This window comes from Drosophila gunungcola, assembly GCF_025200985.1.
Source record: "Drosophila gunungcola strain Sukarami chromosome 2R unlocalized genomic scaffold, Dgunungcola_SK_2 000012F, whole genome shotgun sequence".
Taxonomy (NCBI): Eukaryota; Metazoa; Arthropoda; class Insecta; order Diptera; family Drosophilidae; genus Drosophila; species Drosophila gunungcola.
The window spans coordinates 964,370-985,229 of NW_026453170.1; the positions used below are offsets into that span (position 1 = coordinate 964,370).

A 20,860-nucleotide genomic window follows, 5' to 3' on the forward strand; every position below is an offset into this window, starting at 1 on the left:
CCATATACAAATAACAAGATGAAAAGCACCAAGCTTTAGATTTCCTGAGTTTATTTTGTCTTTACCAATCACATAAAAAATTGTAAATTATTTGGAAAAGATATGAGCAAATTGTTTTTTTTTTTTATTTTTTTGCTTTTTAATGTAAACAAATTGCACAATTTTTTCAAGTTTTGTTTTTGTATTAGCCTTTATTTTCTCTTTACTACACTAAGCTTGTCGATATAGTTGCTTAATTATTTTATTTTATCTTTTTGCATATAGTTATTAATTTCGATTTCCAACTGCCAGAACTCTGAACGCAGCCGCACCCGAATAGTGTAAAATAGTACTCGTTTTCCTTACGTAAATGCAATTTGTTTATTTCCGTTTTTATCAACAACCCCTAAGAAGAGCAACTGCAACGTATACGCATCTGTATATAACTGAATAGTTTCTAACTCACCAAACAGCCACAATTTTAATTTGATTTACTAGTCCCAAGCATTTGTAGTGCTCTAGATCACAGTATTATAATGTGGACCTCCCATGTCAACCCAATTTAACACTAGGTAATTGTTTAACAACATTGTTTTTAAAAGCACCAACGGTTTGTTGAAGAAAAAATTTTACGAAAAATTAAATTGCGGACACTGAATACTGTAATTATATAAACAAGTAAATAATCAGCATGATAAATAAAAATAAATATTTATAAATTATTTTTTTAAAAAAAGTAATTTACAAATTTTGTTTAACGAACCACACATTCATGTTTTAATGAATCTTATTGACATGGAACGTCCTTTTTATGATTTTGTTTTTTTTATTTTTTTTTATTTTGCATTTCTGTGCCCAGTTTGTGAAAGATATAATGTATAAAACACATACATCATGTGAAAAAAAAAAATTGAAAACCAAATAACTGTGGTCATTACGTGTACGCAATAAATGTTGTTACCCGCTGATCCGTTCCTTAATCTTTAGATTGTACAGAACTCCAATCGATGTACCTCCCCGCTAACAAGATAATTCAAAATAATTTTCAAGCGGCACTTTCCATTTTTCAGAATCTATTCAATCACAGAGTTAGAATTCCCCATTCACTACTGGTCACAGAATCGATTCATTCACAAAAAACATAACATTATAATATTAGCTAACTTGATTTGCTTTTAATTTGATTTAAGTTGCAAAGTGCTCATTTAACAGAAACTTGGAAAAGACAAAGCTAATGTGAAACTTAATCCCAAGAGTCGAGCAGAGCCACCATACCAAAACAATCAAGCACAACAACCAAAGAATCTTCATTCCTGATATCTTTGAGTCCTGGCCAGAGAGTCTGATCTGAGAGAGTTGATTTCTTAACATTTTTCTTATGGTTCGACTTATACTTATCACTACAGTCACACGCAGACATTTTGTTTTGGGTTTTTTGCCATTTCGATTCGATTCGTTTCAGTTATAGTTATATCAAGTTACAGTTGAGTTCCGCCTAAGTTAGTTGGTTTATTTCAAGGATATTTGTCTCGTTCTTGGAATGCTGTTCCATTCGTTTCGTCCAGTTTTAGCGATCTAACAAAACATACATCATTAACTAGCTTTAAGCGGATCACAAACAAATTGCATTTAAACGTATTTAAAACCTAAACTAAACTGTTTTTTATAAAATTATGACTTTTTCAATAGTTTAACTAGTTCTCATAAACTTAATCACATTTTGATGCGTGCTTCAAGTTCTGCGCCATGTAAAATAATCTAAAACAAAAAACTATAATTACCTTTTACTTTTCTCTCTTATCGAAATGACTTAATATCGACAAGTTAACCTTTGAACTTTCTGCCACCTGCCACAGTCTGTATTTGTATATGTACTATGTGTTAAGTGTTTACGAATTGTGCCTGGTACAAAGGTCAATGTGCCGGCAGAGGTCAAAGGGTATAACTGATCTTTCTGTCTCTCTCTCTCTTTCTCTCTCTCTGTCTGTGTCTCTGTCTCTTTCTGCCCACCCACTGACTTGCCAAAAAACACCCTTTGGTTGTTGTTGTTATTGTTGTTGCAGGCACTATCGCACCCTCGCGAGATTTACCCGAATTAAGCGCCGAGGACACGATCCGCATTATCCTCTCGAACCTAAATTTAGTTGTGCCCGTCGTGGCGGCTCTGCTCGTCATAATCATAGCGATAATTGTTATTTGTATACTGCGTAGCAAGGGCAATCACCACAAAGGTATCTATGCTGACAACTAATTAAGAATTTCGTTCTTTTTCGGTTTCTCTCTATATTTCCCTCTGAACACCAAAACTCCGACTCCAAAAACACCCCACACTTGCGCTATTGTCATGAACCAAAAACTACTGCCTGCACTGCCTGCCCCCATTCCCATTTCGTTGTTGTTCTTGCCTATGCCCCACCCAAAACACTGCATGTGCCAATCCGGTTTGTATGCCAATGCCAATGCCAATGCCAATGCCCATGCCCATGTGAACCTCGAAAGGCACCATTGCGCCACTGGACGATGGCACGGGTCACGGTAACGTGCACACCCGCATCCGTTTGCCCGCCTGGATGCCCGAGTGGCTCGACCTGAACTTCATGGTCCCGCTGATAGCCACCGTGGTGGTGGTGGCCGTGGGCATCTGTGTGGTGTGCGTGGCCCTGTCCCGGAGACGAGCGGACGACCTGCGCGGCGGCCAGAAGGATGTCTACTGTAGGTTACCGCCCGAGGACCTCCCCAAAGCGCCACTTTCTCTTATAAATCCTAACCAATTTATTGTTTGTTGTAGATTCTAGCTCAATAATTTATTTCTGTTTTGTTTTGTATTGGCTAAGTTTTGATAGGGGGGATAACCAATCAAGGAAATGGGTAAGCCCCTATGATTAGTTAATTAATTTTGAAAATTACAAAAAAGTCCACTTTATTTCCCAAAAGATAATCTAAAACAAAATACAATTTCAAAGAGTAACCAATATCCCAAAAATTTAGCCAATATGCCGATAAGTTTAGCCGTCACTCTTTAATACAAAATCTTCAATGGTGAACCTTTATTTAAATAATGGAATGTCAGTGTGTAGTTTGGCTTTGCATGATTTACTTAAATATTTTAAAACATTTATACAAGCTACACCTACAAAAAGAAACCAAAAGTTCTCACTCCAAAAATATACCAACATAAACTGAATAATATAATACTTTTAAAATATATATTCAATTAGTGTCAATATATGTGTGTTCATATAAGCCCATCATCGATATTTCACCGTCATTGAAACCAATTGGCTTGTCAATTGCCAAATATGACTTGAAAGGCGTACTAAACATCCGACAACTGCTGAGGAATAGATCAATTTGCAAACCGATTTGTAAATGGATTTATGTGCAGCTGTTTTTGGCCTTGTGTGTACTGTATTTATATGCAATATTAGTTAATCACAGTTAACGATATATCTATACTAGTCCCATTGTTGTAAATACGTTTTGCTTATGACCTGAGCAACTTTCACAATCAAAAATTCAATATTACTACTCTATCTATATCTACATCCATATCCTCCACAAAACAAGACAAATCAAATCTATCGTATTCGTTTTTGAGTTCTGAATACTTTCCGTACTTTCCCCCCTTATATACAACCAAAACTAAGATGCTTTTTGAGATCACCATCGAGATCCTTGATCGATGATAAAGTAAAGTCGAGTAAATCCAAAATTAAGTTCATCGCTCATTTCATGTCATCGTTAACAATCGTAACCGTAACCTTATACGTAACCGTTGACCAGTTGGTATATTTTAAAAAATCGAAAACAATAACCAAACACTTCACGTAACTCTTTTGGAATCCTCTTTCGCAATCGTAACTTGTATTTTTGAGCTACTAATTAGCACATTTAGTGTGTTGACATGCCGCACCAAAACCAAAACAAACCAATAAAACCGCAAAGTTAAATGTCATGTAAATGCAGTAACGAGTGACGGAACAAGTCGAGTTCGAAACAGAAGTAAAGTATGCGAGTTGATTGAATGCGAGCAGCATTAAGAAGGAAAAGCATCTTCAGTGTTCAATATTGAGTTGGCGTATCATATATTAATTCTAGACGATGTAGTTTACAATCAGACAATGGGACCCGGCGCCACCCTGGACAAGCGTCGTCCGGACCTGCGGGACGAGCTCGGCTACATCGCGCCGCCCAACCGGAAGCTGCCCCCCGTGCCCGGATCGAACTACAACACCTGCGACCGGATTAAGCGAGGTACAGTCATAAGTAAGCATCTAAATTTCCAATGCAACATTTATTAATGCCGCCGGTCCATGTCCTTGATGTCCTTGATATCTTTGATGTCCTTGGCGGGGCGAAGGCTCCTCAGGACCCTGGACATGGAGTGGGGCTTAGTTCTTTCTTCCATTTACTTTGCGAACGAAAAAGATACACGAAAAGTATTTTGCGTTGCTCTTGCATACACTGAGCGGTAGACATCTGCCCACAACCACAACCACACTCAAGCCCAGCTTTTCCGGACCAAAAATTCTTAGTGTTGCTTTTTTAACCCGCTTCCTTATAAGTTCCCCCCCCCCCCATTTGCCCGGCATGAAAGAGCTATAAAGTGAACCCATTCTTAAATGTTGTTGTAAATTTAGAGACATTGTTTTCTTTGCATATTTCGGTTTGGGATTTTCCCAGCTTTGATTGAAATTGTACTTATCGTTTAACCCTCTCGCCTCCCATGCACCATCTCCAAATCCCGCACCTCTTCGGTTGCTTCAATTCGATTTTGATTTCCGTTGACTTTTCTTTGATGTTGTACGAAATTGGAAATTGAAAACCACCACACACGAAACGAATCCACATCCACATCCACACCACACCACAACCTGAACCACATGAAACCACTCCGTGAATTGTCCAGGTCGCGGTGGCCTGCGCTCGAACCACTCGACCTGGGACCCCCGGCGCAATCCCAACCTGTACGAGGAGCTGAAGGCGCCGCCAGTGCCGATGCACGGCAACCACTACGGCCACGCCCACGGCAACGCCGAGTGCCACTACAGGCATCCAGGTAGGCGAAGCGCAGAGGAGCGGCCGCTTCCTTCTACGCACTTAAGTTTATTTCCCCACCAAAAGGACCTCACTAAAAACCACAACCCAACCCTGCAATCGGAGTGGATCGATTTAAAATATTTAAAGTATTTAAAATATATATATATATATATGTTTTTGCGACCTACCCTTTTACTCTTTCAGTAACTGGTGTTAAAACTCTTTTGGTTCAGATCAACTGAAACTAAATTGTGAATAAATATTAAATACAACTAAATGTGAATTTAGTTGCAAAAGTTTACAACTTTAAAATTTGCCAAGCGATTTGTTTTTTTCTTGTAAATTTTAATTTAAATAGACTGGCCTACCCAAACAAATTCACTATTGAACCCATGAATAAATTTAACACTCACTAATATTGGGATTATTAAACAAAGCTTCTAGAAACCATAAACCAAACAATTTATTATTATCTTTATCTCTGAAGCATATCATTGAAAAAGATTAAATTATTGTACACCAAAATTATGAAAACAACTGTTCGCGAATTCTTAAGCTTCGTGAGACTTGTTTCTTGAGAGCTGCCACTTACTCAAACATGACTTTTAAGTATATTTCTAGTATTTTAACTAAAGTGTTGACTCTAGTAGTAATCTGAAACTGAAACGTTTGCAACTCAAATTTCCCATTTGTATCTACCTTATAAATCGACCCCTCCTTATGCTCACCTACTTTTAAGTTACTTTGTCCGCACTAACATAAAGTCTAACTCCTGGTCGCATCCAGCTAACTCAAGCTAACCAACTAGTAAGTAATAATTTGGTAAGAGAAAATAATGGGTAAAAGGTATCATGCAGCATACTAAAACACTAAACCAAATCCACTGAAACAACACTTACTGCACCAAGGGAAACACAGATGCTAATCGATTTACTTCCCCCAAGGCATGGAAGATGAAATCTGCCCCTATGCCACGTTCCACCTGCTGGGCTTCCGCGAGGAGATGGACCCCACCAAGGCCATGAACTTCCAGACCTTCCCGCACCAGAACGGACACGCAGGACCAGTTCCCGGACACGCGGGCACCATGCTCCCGCCCGGACATCCCGGTCACGTGCACTCCCGCTCCGGATCGCAGTCGATGCCGCGGGCCAACCGCTACCAGCGCAAGAACAGCCAGGGCGGACAGTCCTCGATCTACACGCCAGCTCCCGAGTACGATGACCCCGCCAACTGTGCCGAGGAGGATCAATACGTAAGTATTCCGCTGACCCCGACCTGCAGCCAGATATCTGATGGATTATCCCTTGGCCATAGCGCCGATACACCCGAGTCAACTCGCAAGGCGGCAGCCTGTACTCCGGACCCGGACCCGAATACGACGATCCCGCCAACTGCGCCCCCGAGGAGGATCAGTACGGCTCCCAGTACGGAGGTCCCTACGGACAGCCCTACGATCACTACGGCTCACGAGGATCCATGGGACGACGCAGCATCGGTGAGTGGTGAAAATCTATATAACAGGGTCATTGGGGAGATTCGAAACTTTGTGTTACCAAATTGAACATTGAACATTGACATTCGCTTTGACTCAAAGGATCCGCTCGCAACCCTGGCAATGGATCGCCCGAGCCTCCACCACCACCACCACGTAACCATGACATGAGCAACTCCTCATTCAACGACTCCAAGGAGAGTAACGAGATCTCAGAGGCAGAGTGCGATCGTGACCACGGACCACGCGGAAACTACGGAGGTAAGTTGTGACCCTGAGCCATTATCTTACCTCATTCAAGCTATCTAACATTCGCCGGTATACGTTCGTGAGATCAGTCTAATTTAACAATATATATTTGCCATTTTTTTCAATTCTATCTTTTTAAAAATTTTGTGTAAAATATAAATCAGAAGACTCCAATGAGGGTGAGTGATCCAATCCGAAGTTGAGTTAGTTTGTGTGATTATCACGATCATCATTCGAAAACCGATCACCTCTCATTCTTCGATTTCTCACGAGCCCCTCGCCCAATTCGTTCATAATCAACTATTTATAATGCATAAGATATATCCAGTTATCATTGAAATTTCGTCATTGAGAGATTTTTTGTTGTCTCGCTCATCCGTAAATGTTCATGCTGTGTTTTGCTAAATTAAAAAAAAAAACATCAACGTCTTAAATATCTTAAGTTGGTTCGATTTTACTTTGGTTTTGGTACACAGTTTGTTGCATTTCTTATTTTTAATATCCAATTGTACTGCACACCCAACATTTCATTTCACTTCATGGAGCGCACCGTTTGCATTTTAATGTTTTATGTTTGTATCTAATCATGGGTTGACTCGAATTAATTGTCACTAGAAATATGCATGGGAGAACCCTTTAGAGGTCCGAACAAATATAGATAAGGGGGAACAGCACTTATTTTTAAAAGGTACCTGCACAAAGTTATTCATTGGACGCCGATTAACGTTTTTTTCTAGATCTAAGCTTATTTTATTTTTATATTTTCATCTTCATTCCGAATTTTTCTTTCTGTTTTCTTTTATGGAACTTTATTAAATTTGTATATTACCCTAATCTATCGGTTCGGGGAACACAAACCAATTTCTTTTGCAAATATTTTGAACCCCAAAATGCTGAACTCGCAGCAGTGAAGCGATCCCCACAACCGAAAGATCAGCGCACCACCGAAGAAATGCGTAAACTGATTGAAAGGTAAGACCAGACCAAGCGGTCTGCCCATCAATACTCATCCCAATCACACGTAAACATCAGCTGTTAAGACAACTGCACAGAAGTCGTTGATCGTCGTTCCTTCACTAATCGCAATCAATTAATCTTCCTCTCTTCGTTTACCTAACACTCTAATTGTGAATGATTTTGATCGCTAACACTAGTCGACGACAGTTGTAAGTCTTGAACCAAGTCTAACTAATCACGAATACCCTGCATGTCCACGCACCCACCAATACTAACCAAGAGTGCATCCACTTTTCACGTCTTTGCTACAACCCGACTTCAGTTCTTGTTCGTACTTTGATTTTAATGGTTTTGGTTTTTAATTTGGTTTATTCTTTTGGTTTGGATTTTGGTTTGACAGCAAATCACAGTTGAATGTTTTGAAATCCTTTTGATAAACTACTCCATATGATAAGCAGACCCTATACCATATCTGTCTATCACAAGTACTCGTACTAACAGTTTATTGCAGCTTTGCGCTTGGCCTCAGCTTGCCAAAAAAGAAAAATCCAGAGGAAAACTATGTAAAGCCACGAACAGAACATAAAGTCACGGCCACCAAGGCGAGATTGGATCGAGATCGAGTCTTAGAGACGTGTCTCTGAAGATCCCATCTCGTTTTATGCAATGCTTTGGTTGCAGCATACAAATAACCCCTTATCCATTCTCCAATATACCCTACTAATCAGATATAAATCTCTCCACGTGCAGAAACGAAACCGGCCCAAAACAACTCCAACTCCAACAAACAAATGGCGCAGGATTCACAGCCTACGATACTATGGCAGTGTAATTTGTAAGCCCCTCCTTCGGCAGTGGGCGTGGCATTTTAGCTTAGTGTTTTAAGTGCATGAAGTGCGTGGGAGTTGAATGACACTCAGACACACACAGGTACATACACAGACAGATCATCACTACACACGAAGAAAAAGGGGGGAGTTATATACCGCATATACACGTAAATTATTCAACTACTTCAAGTAATTACAATGGAAAGAATGCAAATTTCAAGAAACATATTTATATTGTCTATGCAAGCAGCAAACCAAACATACATAAATATATAAATACGTTCATATATGAATAACTACTATAAGTGTGTGCAGTAAATACTAAAGGAAATTACTAAAAGTTATACGAGAGATAATACAAGAACAGCCCGAGAAGAACAGAGAAAGGAAATAACAAAAACATACTTATGTATTCGCGTATAAATATTTGAAACTAATTTTAAACAATGTATTTTAGTTTTAAGCGGCCTACCAAAATATCAGAGGAACAGCAACTAAGGAGAATTCTTGTGTGTAAAGGGAAGATTGATTTCAAAATCTGTTTGTGTAAACTTTTGCCATCTATGCCAGGAGCAGAAAACTCATCCTTTGCCTAGCCTAAGTCAAAGTCATATTATTAACTCGTCTAATTGATATTTTTAGTCATAACCCATACGAATTGTGTATTTTCCTCCTATACATTTTGTAATTTTTATGGACAGCGCACATTTGGAGTTTTGTTTGCGTTTTGCGTTGACTTGTGATGATTTTTAATTTGTAGAACTTTGCGAGTCAGTAATTGTACTCTGTATTCGCTTTATTCATTATTTATAGACATGTATTTGTCTAATTTTATTTTAATATTAATTTTTAATTTGAAAATGCGCTTCCAACAGAACAAATCGAAAACTGTTCAATGCACAAATTGCAGCCACAACATTTGAATGTATTATACAAAACCCGCTGGACACTAAAGACCCACAGAGATACACACTTGCACGATTTATTTAGGACCAATTCTGATTATTACCGTTTTAAACATGAGTTATACGCATTTGAAGCTTTAAGAGAACCCGAAATTGTTTATTTCACTTCATTTTTTATATTCTAAGTTATTAGTTCGTAAGTTGCTAAATATATGATTTTGATTTTATTTAAGATTTCGATCGTTCATTTTTTGGTTGCTTATTGTTTTTGGGGTTCCGCCCATTGCGCCCAGAAAATCCTTGGAGGTACCACCAACACTACAAAGACTGACTAATGCAAGCTAAAACGAAATCGGATCAATCCAAGTCTTGCAGAATGAAGCCAATAGGAAGGAGCTAAAAAAGAACCCAGAAATTTTGCTTATCCCGTAGAAATAGCGAAGCATTTATGAGGTAACTCCACGATGCTTCAGCTGGGCACTGCCATGAGATCGGAATTGGATTTTGATCCTCGACCTTTGGGCACATCATGAAATGCATTTAACCAATGGGAGAAGAAAACACCTTTAGAGTTCTTAAAAGATTTATGATTTTACTTCACTGCCTCTCGGTTCCCTCTTAACCTATACAAATTATTACTTACTCTTACCCAGACTTTACCAGTTTTATATAGATATATACGTATAAATAAATGTAGTGTTGTGAGATTACTAAGATTGCTTACCTATATGAATGTACTACAAATTTTCATGGCAAACGAACTACAAATATTAAGTAGTGTATAGTAAAGGAAACGGCATTTAATCAATAACAATGGAAAGGGAAATCACCTACAAATTTTCAAGTAATTAAAATAGCAAGCAATATTCTAGAGTCAAGAGAACGTTGGATTTCAGAAATTGTAACGAAGAAACAAGATTTTAATTACCCTCATAATAATTATAAACTTTTCGGCAAATCAAAATCAAAACAAAAACTTTTGGCATTAAAAGAAAACGAATAATTAAACAAAGCGGTTTGAAAATTAAACAACTTAGGATAAGTATGGTATTATATATATACACAGCATAATACATTTTTCATCCTTTATTATGCATGGATAATTCAACTCAAATCGAGTCGAACGCTTTTTGAGTTGCTTCATTGTCAGAAGGGATTATGATGGAACTTCACTTTTTGCATTTATTAAACTGCGCTACATACTTGTAATTATTTAAGCGATAAGCATACATGCATATACAAACATATAAACATAATTTTTTACTTAACTTTACATAAAATGCATTAATCAAAATTTAACTCCCAAGAATCATTAATAAGAAAGTCAGATACAAAACCACACACTTAATACAAAAGGTACATTCAACTTCAACGCACATCAGGCTCGAACTCGAGAGAAACTAAGCACGATCAGCACACATTTGAATTCTGTAACCATATGGGACAAGCAGTTTAAAACGCATTTATACTAATCACTCGCTCCTTCTTAGCAGAACGAATATTATATGAAATTAAGAGAAGAATCAATACCCCCAGTGGAAACATTCGTACTCATTAAGCGCGGCATTATATGGTAAACCCCAAATTGAATACTACAAATATGTGTATTACTAATTACAATTACGAAAGCATACATATATTAACTATATTAAATATTGAATGTATTGAATTGACAAGAATCGGCATGCCCGGGTATAACCATCTCGCGCCCGATCCGATATATGTGAATCGGATTGGTAGACCCACTCAAAACTCGATCCCTTTGCATGTCCGACAAGCGGCAGAATTAAATTGTCAGTTTCCAGTTTCAGTGTCATACAAGTCAAAAAGAAACCAATTAAAATTAAATAAATGCCAATATATGTTGGATAAAACCAAACACCCTTTTTTAACTTTTTTCACTGGAGGATCCAAAATGGAAAAACAACAAATGTTAAAAGGTTTTATTTTCATTTTAATATTTCTTTTTAGGAAGTTTAGCAGCTGCTTAAGTCTTCCCTCAGCAATAAGTGTGCTAATATTTTTTCTTATTTTGCACAAGCTTTCTTTTGGTTACATACTTTTAGGCTTTGCTTAATTGGTCGATGAAATGGTAAATATCAAATATTTAAACAACAGAAGAACCTTGGAATAAAAAAATAAAAATTTATCTGCTTAATTACTTACTAAATTAACTGATTTTTTTTGGTAGTCTTTAAAGTACACAATTGTTGCATAAAGAAACAGTAAATTCTTATTTTATTACAAAATAATTAAGAGTTGTTAAATTTTTGTTAATAATATACGTCAATTTTATTTTTATTTCTTATAATTATAGGAAACAGTATGTTGGAAAAGGTATTCGATTGTAAAAACGTCTATGCCTATGCATTACCGTATTTGATAATAGTAGGTAACAACCGGTTAAAACGTCAATATGTAAATAATAGCGATATTCCCTGTGAAAATTAAGTGAGAACGAAAAATCGGTCATACCCATGATAAACCCCTGGGTGGTGAAAACTATATATTTTTAAGAATGGCATAGTTAAGAAAACAAAGTCAAAAAAACCAAATTTTCTTAAGGCGAAAATTAAATACCAATATTATTTGCTTCAACCAAATTCGAAAGGTTTCCTCCTTTCAATTGACAGTAGATGACTGTTCACTGCTGCAATCTTTGAAATTTAGGAAAACAAAAACCAGCCTTTCCAGCCGCTTTATTTGCACATTAATATTTGGCCATGGGTGGCAGCACTTGCGATTTGCACATCCAGTTAGCGGCTGCAAGCTAAGCTCTCTGCAAAGAACAAGTGCTGTTGCAAACACTGCCATGTTGGCCATGCCAATAGCCCACTCTCAGCGGCATCTGCAGGTCCAGATCTGCAGAAGTTACCCAAGTTTCGGCCATCATCATTATTTGCATACGAAGGCACGCGGTGATTGCCCAATTCAATCATAAGCCATTTACAATTCACACTCTCCGCACGGGGGCCTTGCGTAATATAATTAATTGTTGCGAAATTCGATGACTAACAACTAAGTGGGGCATATTAAATACAAATCTACCATGCCCACTTTCGGGCGAACGCCTCCCCAATAAAACAACCATGTGGATGTGGTCGGCAGTTGGGCAGGAGGAAAAAATAAAAATTATTCGCAAACAATTGCGATTGGCGCCCGCCACATCCAACAATTGTGCATTGTCTTCGCTGCTGTGACGCGGCTGCATAACAGCAATTTCAACATGCAAATGGGCAGCGGGGCGGTGGAAACGAGCGTTTAAGCGCTAAATGGCCTGCGAGCTACTGACTACTGGCTACTATGGATGGAAACATGACAAATACTCCCATCAAATATTGATCATATAGCGTATCAGTCGCAGAACTCTGGGGGAAGTCATAAACTGCAGTTGTCTTCGAGCATGGCCATAAATCTGGCGAGGGGGCAGGCAAGCTGAATACGAAGTGAAAATAAAACAAAAACAGAGCAGAAAATAATAACAATGTTTGACAATCAGTCGTTTGCATTTGAAAGGCCGGAGGAAGCAGCAGGGGCATCCCAAACACTGGAGTGACCAGCGTTGAGCGCCAAGCGTGGCCAACATTTGGCTAAAGGGGGCGTGGCAGCAGGTGGAACAAGTAGGCCACCAGGGGCACTATGGCAAAATTTGTATAGGCCAGTACGCGCTATGTGAAATAGAGAAAAGTAGTGAGATGATAAGACATAACGTTAATTAAATTTGTTAAATTATGGACCAACAAAGGGCGGACTTGAAAAGTGAATTAAATTTAAATAAGAGTTTTTCACTAAATATTCCATAATGATTGTTCAACATTATATAAGTAGTCTATGATTTTAAAAGCAAATCTATTTAATACAATAACATCATTAATTAATTAATTAATATGTAAGCCCTAGCTGTCATACAATCTTAGCAGGAAGCTAATTATAATGGTCGTTAATAGCTTAATTAAATAAAAAACAAAGAATGGTGTGGAGAATATGTAATAAAACACCACAACATCTCAACAAAACGCATGAAAAGCTTGTCAAAGTCTCTGGCACACTTTAAAATTGAATAAATTGGACAAGAAAGCGTTGCGCTAGCGGGACATTTGTGAGTTGGCCAAAACGAGTTCGTTGCCTGAGTCTTTTGTTTGGAGGGCAGCGCTGAGACGGGTCAGCTATAAAATGGCATTTATATAGATTGGAGATACGGGACAAGCGCGTTGACAACGCAATCTCGGTGCCGGTGTCCTTTAATCATCTTTAACGGCCTCCCGGCTGCAAGTACTCGAAGCGCACGCCGCCCGTTTGCAACATCTCGCTTGCCATTTCAGCGGCGTCATGGTAAGTGTCTTGGTTGCCTCACTGCTCGTTTCCCGCCTTGCGGACTGCCGCTAATTCACGGCTGCCCTGCTCCTAATCAGCCACTGATGGCGGCGACCTTGCCACACATGCACTTGCCTAATGTCACCCGAGGGGGAGGCTGTGCCTCCGTTTCGCCCTCGCTGTGACCCACATGCCTCGGAAATAAAAAGAGTCAACAGCCAGTGGCGAGCAATAACCCCTCCGCTGCAGCTTCACGCTCGGCGGGCACGGCTCCCAATCCGAATCCGAATCCCAATCCCAATCCGCATCCGAGTACGAATCCATCACGTGCTACGCGGCTGCGGCTGGCGTCTTGAACCTGAGCAACTACTTTCAGCTATTTGTACAAGAAATGTTTCGCCGCCTCACTCTTTTTGCTGGGTGTTGGGCTGCGTTGCGGGGCACAAACAAAAGATTTATTACAATCAAATATTTCTGTCGCTGCGCCGTTGTCTTGTTTTGTTTTGATTTCTGTTTTTTAATTTTTGTTTTGTTAGCTGAAATTTATTTTATTACATTTTTTCAATTTCTTTTGCTCGGTCTGTGTGGCTGGCTACGTTTTGTTTCGACTGCGGCTTGTGCAATGCCAGAGATGTGGCTGTTTCTGTTGCTGCTGCTGCTGCTGCTGTTGCTTCAGTAATTAAAACAACAACCATTATGTGCTTCACTCGAATGCGCTGGGTGTCGTTTGTTTTTGCTGCCTAGTTATCATTTTTGGTGTTCATAAGTCTAAGCTTTGCATGACACTTGTTGTGGCGTTATATAAAAGCGGAATGCAATTTAGCACTAAGCACACGCCATGCACAACAATTGCAGTCGAACACTTAACAAACACAAACGCATATTTCAGCTTGTGACAAGTTTTGTTGTGGTGGCCCACTCACCAACGAAACAATGGAGTGATAATGCGTTCAAATCGATTTACTTTGTTGCCGACAAGAGCAGCAGACCGCTGTGACCTTGACTTAATTAGGTGCCAATTGTACCGCCAGAGAAGGAACCCTAAGTATGCTCTATTATGCAAGGCGGGTAGCGAAATCAATTGCCGAAAGTCAAGGAAATCCCCGGAGCGAAGACATCCATTGTGCGCATCAACAATAAATTGCATCTGCGGGCCTATCGCAGCTCATCTTTCGCCTGTCCGCCGCATCCACACCCCCTAAAACTCATTTGCAAGCGAACGTGAATTGTAGATTTGCCCAAATCTCCAGCAACATCATTAGGCAGCAACTACTGCCTGAGATTTGGCAACGGAATGTTAGCTTGAACTCGAACTTTTTGCGGCGGTTACCTAATCGGCAGCTCGGCAACTAGGCAGCGCCGCAGGCTCCTCCGATTGCAACTGCAACTGCAACCAGTGCAACAGTTGGCTTCCTCTGCTAACCTTATGCGGGCTCCGCTTTTTGGCACACAGACACACTGCGCGAAAGCGGGGGGGAGTCAATTAAAGCAACATGTGGCAACCGACCGAGTGACTTGGAATTGCGGCGCTGTTAGACGCGATCCCACTCCAACTTCAACCGAATCCGAATCCGAAACCGAAACTGAAACTGAAACTGAAACTGAGGCTGGGGCAGCTGCATTCAACTTCAACTTGGCAACAGGAAGTGGCAGCGGTATTGTTGCCGCTTATCTGACGCCGAGATGCTTCCTTGAGATTTATTTGGCATCTAGGCAAAAGGCATCGCCATCGTCATCGTCATCCCATCAACATCGTCATCGTCATCGTCATCATCATCATCATCATCATCATCATAATCATCATCATCATCATCATCATCGCCATTGCCATTGCAGTTGTTGACTTTGGCTCATGGCCTTTTCGCCAACTCCAGCTGAACGATGTTGCCAACTTCTTTGGTCTTTTCGGCACTTATCTAACTTCCGGGTGTCGTGGACCGAAATCGAATTTTTATGAGTTGCATCTTCGCTGTAATGGCCATCGAATCATCGCCGAAACGACCGAAGTTGCTTCACCCACCAACAGGGAGCAACGATTCATCCCATCCACAGTCTGCAGAAGCGCCTAGTTGCTGGCTTACCCCGAACCGTAATTAAAAGCATTTACTTTTTATGTTTATGTTTATTTTTACTGTTACAGTAGTCTTTATTTTTGCTTGGATCTCTACAAAAAGTGCTTTTGTACATCAATTTTCGTGTGTGGTCGGTCCATATGGGGATCGTAATTATGTTTAAGTACGTATTTACATAACAATTTTTTCGCAGCCTAGCTGGTTTAACATTTTGACCATATAAAAATACCAAAGTAGTTATAATTTTTGTTGTTTTATTGAATTTCGTATAACTTAAAGACAAAAACGCGCGCATGACTAATTTGTTCACTTGGGAGAGACAGCGATGACGGGGGCGGGTAGGTAATGGGTGGTGGTGGTGGTGGTGGTGGTGGTAGTGATGTCAACAGATAACGAAAGGTATGAAGGTTTTTTTTACAAAATGCAGGAGGGGGCTGGGGATGCTTTACACTTTAAGTCTATGTAACAATTTCAGCGGTTCGGGTAGGGTAGGGCAGCGGGATCAGTTATCAGGTATCAGTGCTGTCGCTGGCTGGCGGCCAAGCGGAGAACCCCGCCGCGGTCCTAGTCCCATCCGTGGCCGTGGCCATGGCTCACCGGCACCCACACCTTCTCCCAGACGGGCTTCCACACCTTCTTCCACTCCTGCACCTTGACCTCCTTCCACACGGGCACGTTCACGGACTGCCACTCGTCCTTCCACGCCTGCCGCTTTTCGGTGGCCCACACCTGGCGCTTCTCGGTGCGCCAGATCTGCACCTTCTCCTCGATCCAGGTCTCGCGTTTCTCCTTGATCCAGATCTGCTTCTTCACGGGCTTCCACACCTGCATTGAGTGGCCCAAGTGAATATATTTCTCGGTGACTGTGTTCTGTGAAAACCCACCTGGATCCACTCGTCCTTCCACTCCAGCTTCTTGTCCTGCTTCCACTCCTGGACCTTCTCGGTCTTCCACTCCTGCTTCTTCTCGGTGCGCCACTCCTGCTTCTTCTCGGTCTTCCACTCCTGCTTCTTCTCGGTGCGCCAGACCTTCTTCCACACGGGCTTCCAGACCAGCTTCTTGCGCCAGAGATCGTGGCTGGTGTACTCCCAGCCCTCGTGGTCCTTGCCCAAGAACTTTTCGCCGGGAATGCCCATTTTCACCTGAGCGAGGGACGAGCTTAGTTTGTATTTGCACACCCTTGGGGGAGTTGCACTTACCCATTGGGGCTCAAACATTTGCTTCCAGTCTGCAACCTGTACTTCCTTCCAGATGGGCACTTGGATTTCCTTCCAGAACGGGACCTGCACCTCCTTCCAGATGGGCACCTGGATCTCCTTCCACACGGCCACCTTGGTGGGCACCCAAATGGGTTTCGTTATCTTCTTCCATTCGGCCACCTTGACCTCCTTCCAGGCGGGGACCTCCCTCTCCTCGATTTTCGGCTTCTTCACGATCTTCCAGTCGGGAACTTGTTCTTCTTTCCAGACTGGAACCTGCAGGAATTTGTTATTTGGTATTTGGTATTTGGTACTCGGCATTGGTTTGTAAAATCGAAAGTTGTGTGCTTCGGCCATACCTTGACTTCCTTCCATATTGGCACGGAAACCTTCTTCCACTTGGTTTCCCACGCCTCTTTTTTGACGGTCTTCCACACCTGAACCCAATCCTCCTTCCAGGTGAGCTTCTTCTTCCACACACCCTCGGGGGGATGGGCGTAGGCTAGACTTAGGATTAGCGCGCAGCTGGCGCTGAGTAGCTATGGGAAAAATAGCAGAGGAGGAATAGTTATTTTGATTGATTTATTGCAATCATTTGGGAAGCACTGAAGTGAATCAAATTGGTGTGATGTTAGCTACGATTTTTTAAATGATTGCTTCTATAATTATTTTTAATAACTTCTAGTTCACGTCCTTCTTGTTTACATTTAAGTACAATTTGTATGTGTATAATTTAAACCTCGAAATATGTTTATTTCCAAGACATAAATTTTAACCTTATGTTGAGGTTGAATTGTTATTATGTTTTCGTTTAATTAAATCGATCATTAAACTTTGGACATTAAATATCTCAAAAGTCATGTTTCGCACTTTTATTTTCACTTAAACTGTTCGCTTTGGTAACACATTTCTCGAGGATTCACTTTGCCTTCGCACTTCGATCTCTTCGGACACTGACCAACAAACTTAGGGATCTCATGCTTGGTATCCCTTGCACCACCAACAGCGCGTCAAAACAAAAGGAGCTGATATGTGCCTCCTCTGAGGTCTTCTATGAACACTATTCGCACTTCCCTACATGCACATCTATTTATATTTTGAATGGTCCGTCTCCGAGCCACCGACTCTGACTCTGACTCCGGCGTCGCAGTCGCCGTCGGCGTCGGCAGAGCGGCGGCGCAGAGACAAAGACCGAAGAAAAGCCAAATCCCCAAGAGCCAACGGACCAAAGCTCTGGCTTTGGCGCTCTGCCCAGGTGACTTACTCCAGGTGCAAAATGCACGCAGCTGAGGCGCCGCGTCGCTGCCGACGTTCCATTGAAAGCAAAAGCAACGGCAGAAGCAAAGCAAAGCAAAGCAAAACAAAAACAAAAACAAAGGCAAAAGCAAATGCCAAGCTGAAAGCGAAAACCGCAGAGAGTGAGAGTGGAATGGCGCTCAGCTCGTCAGCTCGTCAGCTCGTCAGCTGATGGAGCTGCCTCCAGCTTGATCCGCTACCGCTCTTGGACCGCCGGTGACTGCGCGGATTTTCCCAAGGTAACGCAGCAGATTCAACAACAATGCTACACAAGTACGAATACGCATACGTACTGTGGGCCGGCGATTCGGACTGCCATTGGACTCGAGTGCCGTGATCTCGCTTTGGACCCGGGTCCACGGGTCACTTGAGATCCATCTTCGCAGAATGGATGGAAATGGACGTGGACGTCGACAGAAGAAGACCCCGAGGAAGAATGCGAGGTGCTCGTAATTATGATGTTGGCAGCGGTGATTGGTCAAGTGCATCACCATCCGGGCCAACGCAGCTGAAAATGAAGCGATGTTCTTTAGTGGGCTAATTTGTTACACTGACCCTGGTTTTTCAGTCTCTAAAAAACATTTCAATTAGTTTTTTGTTAGCCAGGTTAAAATTTGTTCATAATATTCTTCGAGCTAGATGGTTTCATCGATAACATTTATTAGCAGGGAACATAGCTAAGGAGGAGTTAAGCAATAAATAATTGCCAGTATTGATTTTATAGTCAAAGGTCAACAAACTCGTATTATTTTTAACATTAAATAATGCAAATTTTATATAAGAAACGGTTATATCTTGAACATATTAAAGTGAGTATATTTTTTGTTTGTGTTTCAGAGTACGAAATTTCTAAGCACATACGTTTTTATTTTATTTTGTACTTATGATTAACACAAGGATCACTTATTTCCAAAGCTCTAAGGTATTCACAGTTTGGTGGACAGAGCTTTCCGAACCAAAGGCAATACCTAAAATTGTTTAATTGCCACCCACGTACTACATATCAAATCGGTCTAAGGTGGAGTATACAACTTAAAATGTTTTGAATATTATGTAACAAAATGATTAAATTAATCTGGTCTTAGCATCAAGGTCATTCAGATAAAAGACACGCAAATAATTATCAAAAAAGTTCAACATTTTCGGTCTGCGTGGGTAACAAAAATTAATTATCGTTTAACCAAATTTTTGAATATATTCAGCAAGCTGTTATAGTAAGTCCAAATTACTGCCATCAGCCATAATCTGTACTCTGATTTGGGGCGTTGTAGTAATTTGGCTTTGCTATAACTGCTTGTAGCAAACATTCAAACTTGCATGAAGCATGAAGCATTAATCATAGTCCACGATCATCCTCAAGTAAGCTAATGGGGATCGAAGTCCGCCCCCCGAAAAGCGATCGATCATCGCAGTGCGAAGTGGTTCACCTCCCGCCGGCTAGCTATCGATAAGGTCAATTGCTGTGGGCGTGTAGCGCCTGCCGTCGTTACATTGGGCCAAGACGCTAAGTAGTCTTAAGCTGCAGCAATTCGGGCTACGTGCCCGCGTTTTATATGGCATGATTAACCATGTCCGACTCTGGGCTCTGAACTTGAGTGACAAACAATTAGCACAGCTGAGTGCGGCCAGTCCAGTTGCTTGCCAAATGACCAGAGGAGGAATTCGGCTAAACAAACGGAAAACAACAAACGCCATTTATGGACGGGTCGACCTATCCGCTCAAATGGCAAAGCGACCTCCGCGGCATGAAGACGCTAAGCGCCACCAGAGCTTATGGTGGTTGTGCACTTCAAAAAATACAAATTTTTATAACTAAAGTAAAAATTTTCGGTAACAAAGATCCGCTTTATCAATGTGGTGTAAAGTTTTTGGGAAATTCTGACTGAAAAAACTGAAAAAGAAAAGAAAACTATCCTTTCATTGTCATTTTGATCTTGCCGACTGTTAAGTTGAGCGTTTATAGTCAGCTAACTCCACCATTATATAAAAGAAGAAAGCAAGCAAAGTGCGGCAAACCGAAATAAAAGAAAAATTTTCTTGAAAACATTAAAATTACGATTTACTTGCGTATATGTTTAAAACATTGAAGCTATCATTATGTGCAGCTCAATTATCCGTTAGTTCCTTTGGCAGCTATATGATATCGTTTTCCGATTTTAATAAAATTAAAAGCGTACTTCGGAACTGTCAAATTATTAATAAGTTAAAAACATATAAAACAAAAATATAATTTGGCTGTTTTTCAATTGATTTGAATATACTTTGATACAAAGTAATGGTTTATTGTTATTTTCTTATTTTATTTAAGTCAGACCACGACATTATAAAGCTGATTGTACATATAAAACAAAATAAACATAAAGCATTAAATTCAAAATATAGTTGTTTTAAAAAATTTTAATTTTTGTAATAGTTGCAAGGGTATATAAGCTTGGACTTGACGAAGTTTGTTTCCTTTTTTGTTTGTTTAGCTTTAAAGTCTTGTCAAACTTAGTTTGTTAAAACAAAATGAATACTGAAGTAT

At 40.4% G+C, this 20,860-nt stretch overlaps 2 protein-coding genes across 51 annotated transcripts in view; one reads left to right on the top strand and one right to left on the bottom strand.

The window, feature by feature from the left end:
* LOC128255896 (cell adhesion molecule Dscam2) overlaps positions 1-9,687 on the top strand; it is a 67,977-nt gene extending 58,290 nt beyond the window's left edge. For 19 of the 50 annotated variants that reach the window (XM_052985728.1, XM_052985729.1, XM_052985725.1 and 16 more), the window contains exons 17-26: positions 2,479-2,691; positions 4,078-4,245; positions 4,889-5,038; positions 5,964-6,274; positions 6,337-6,517; positions 6,617-6,775; positions 6,928-6,942; positions 7,669-7,735; positions 7,918-7,929; positions 8,471-9,687. In XM_052985728.1, coding sequence (XP_052841688.1) covers positions 2,479-2,691; positions 4,078-4,245; positions 4,889-5,038; positions 5,964-6,274; positions 6,337-6,517; positions 6,617-6,775; positions 6,928-6,942; positions 7,669-7,735; positions 7,918-7,929; positions 8,471-8,552 — 1,358 coding nt within the window. In that variant the 3' untranslated portion in view covers positions 8,553-9,687. Of the gene's footprint in view, positions 1-2,042; positions 2,211-2,478; positions 2,692-4,077; positions 4,246-4,888; positions 5,039-5,963; positions 6,275-6,336; positions 6,518-6,616; positions 6,776-6,927; positions 6,943-7,668; positions 7,736-7,917; positions 7,930-8,470 lie in introns of all 50 variants that reach the window. The other 31 variants (XM_052985735.1, XM_052985730.1, XM_052985739.1 and 28 more) reach the window with 5 other exon arrangements.
* A 6,391-nt stretch (positions 9,688-16,078) lies between these two features.
* On the bottom strand, positions 16,079-18,133 carry LOC128255683 (golgin subfamily A member 6-like protein 26). Its single transcript, XM_052985374.1, has 5 exons — positions 17,999-18,133; positions 17,400-17,579; positions 17,041-17,316; positions 16,726-16,983; positions 16,079-16,666 (listed from the first exon to the last, which is right to left on the bottom strand). Exons 1-5 carry the CDS (start codon positions 18,017-18,019, stop codon positions 16,406-16,408), a joined length of 996 nt encoding a protein of 331 aa, XP_052841334.1. The 5' UTR covers positions 18,020-18,133; the 3' UTR covers positions 16,079-16,405.
* Positions 18,134-20,860: the final 2,727 nt, after the last annotated feature.

Excerpts from the sequence above, each read along its gene's own strand:
- LOC128255683 (XM_052985374.1), bottom strand. The coding sequence starts at position 18,019 with ATGAGATCCCTAAGTTTGTTG. Across the intron at positions 17,317-17,399 it reads CAATATGGAAGGAAGTCAAG|GTTCCAGTCTGGAAAGAAGA; the intron begins GTATGGCCGAAG and ends AAATTCCTGCAG. Across the intron at positions 16,667-16,725 it reads GGAAGGACGAGTGGATCCAG|GTGTGGAAGCCCGTGAAGAA; the intron begins GTGGGTTTTCAC and ends CACTCAATGCAG.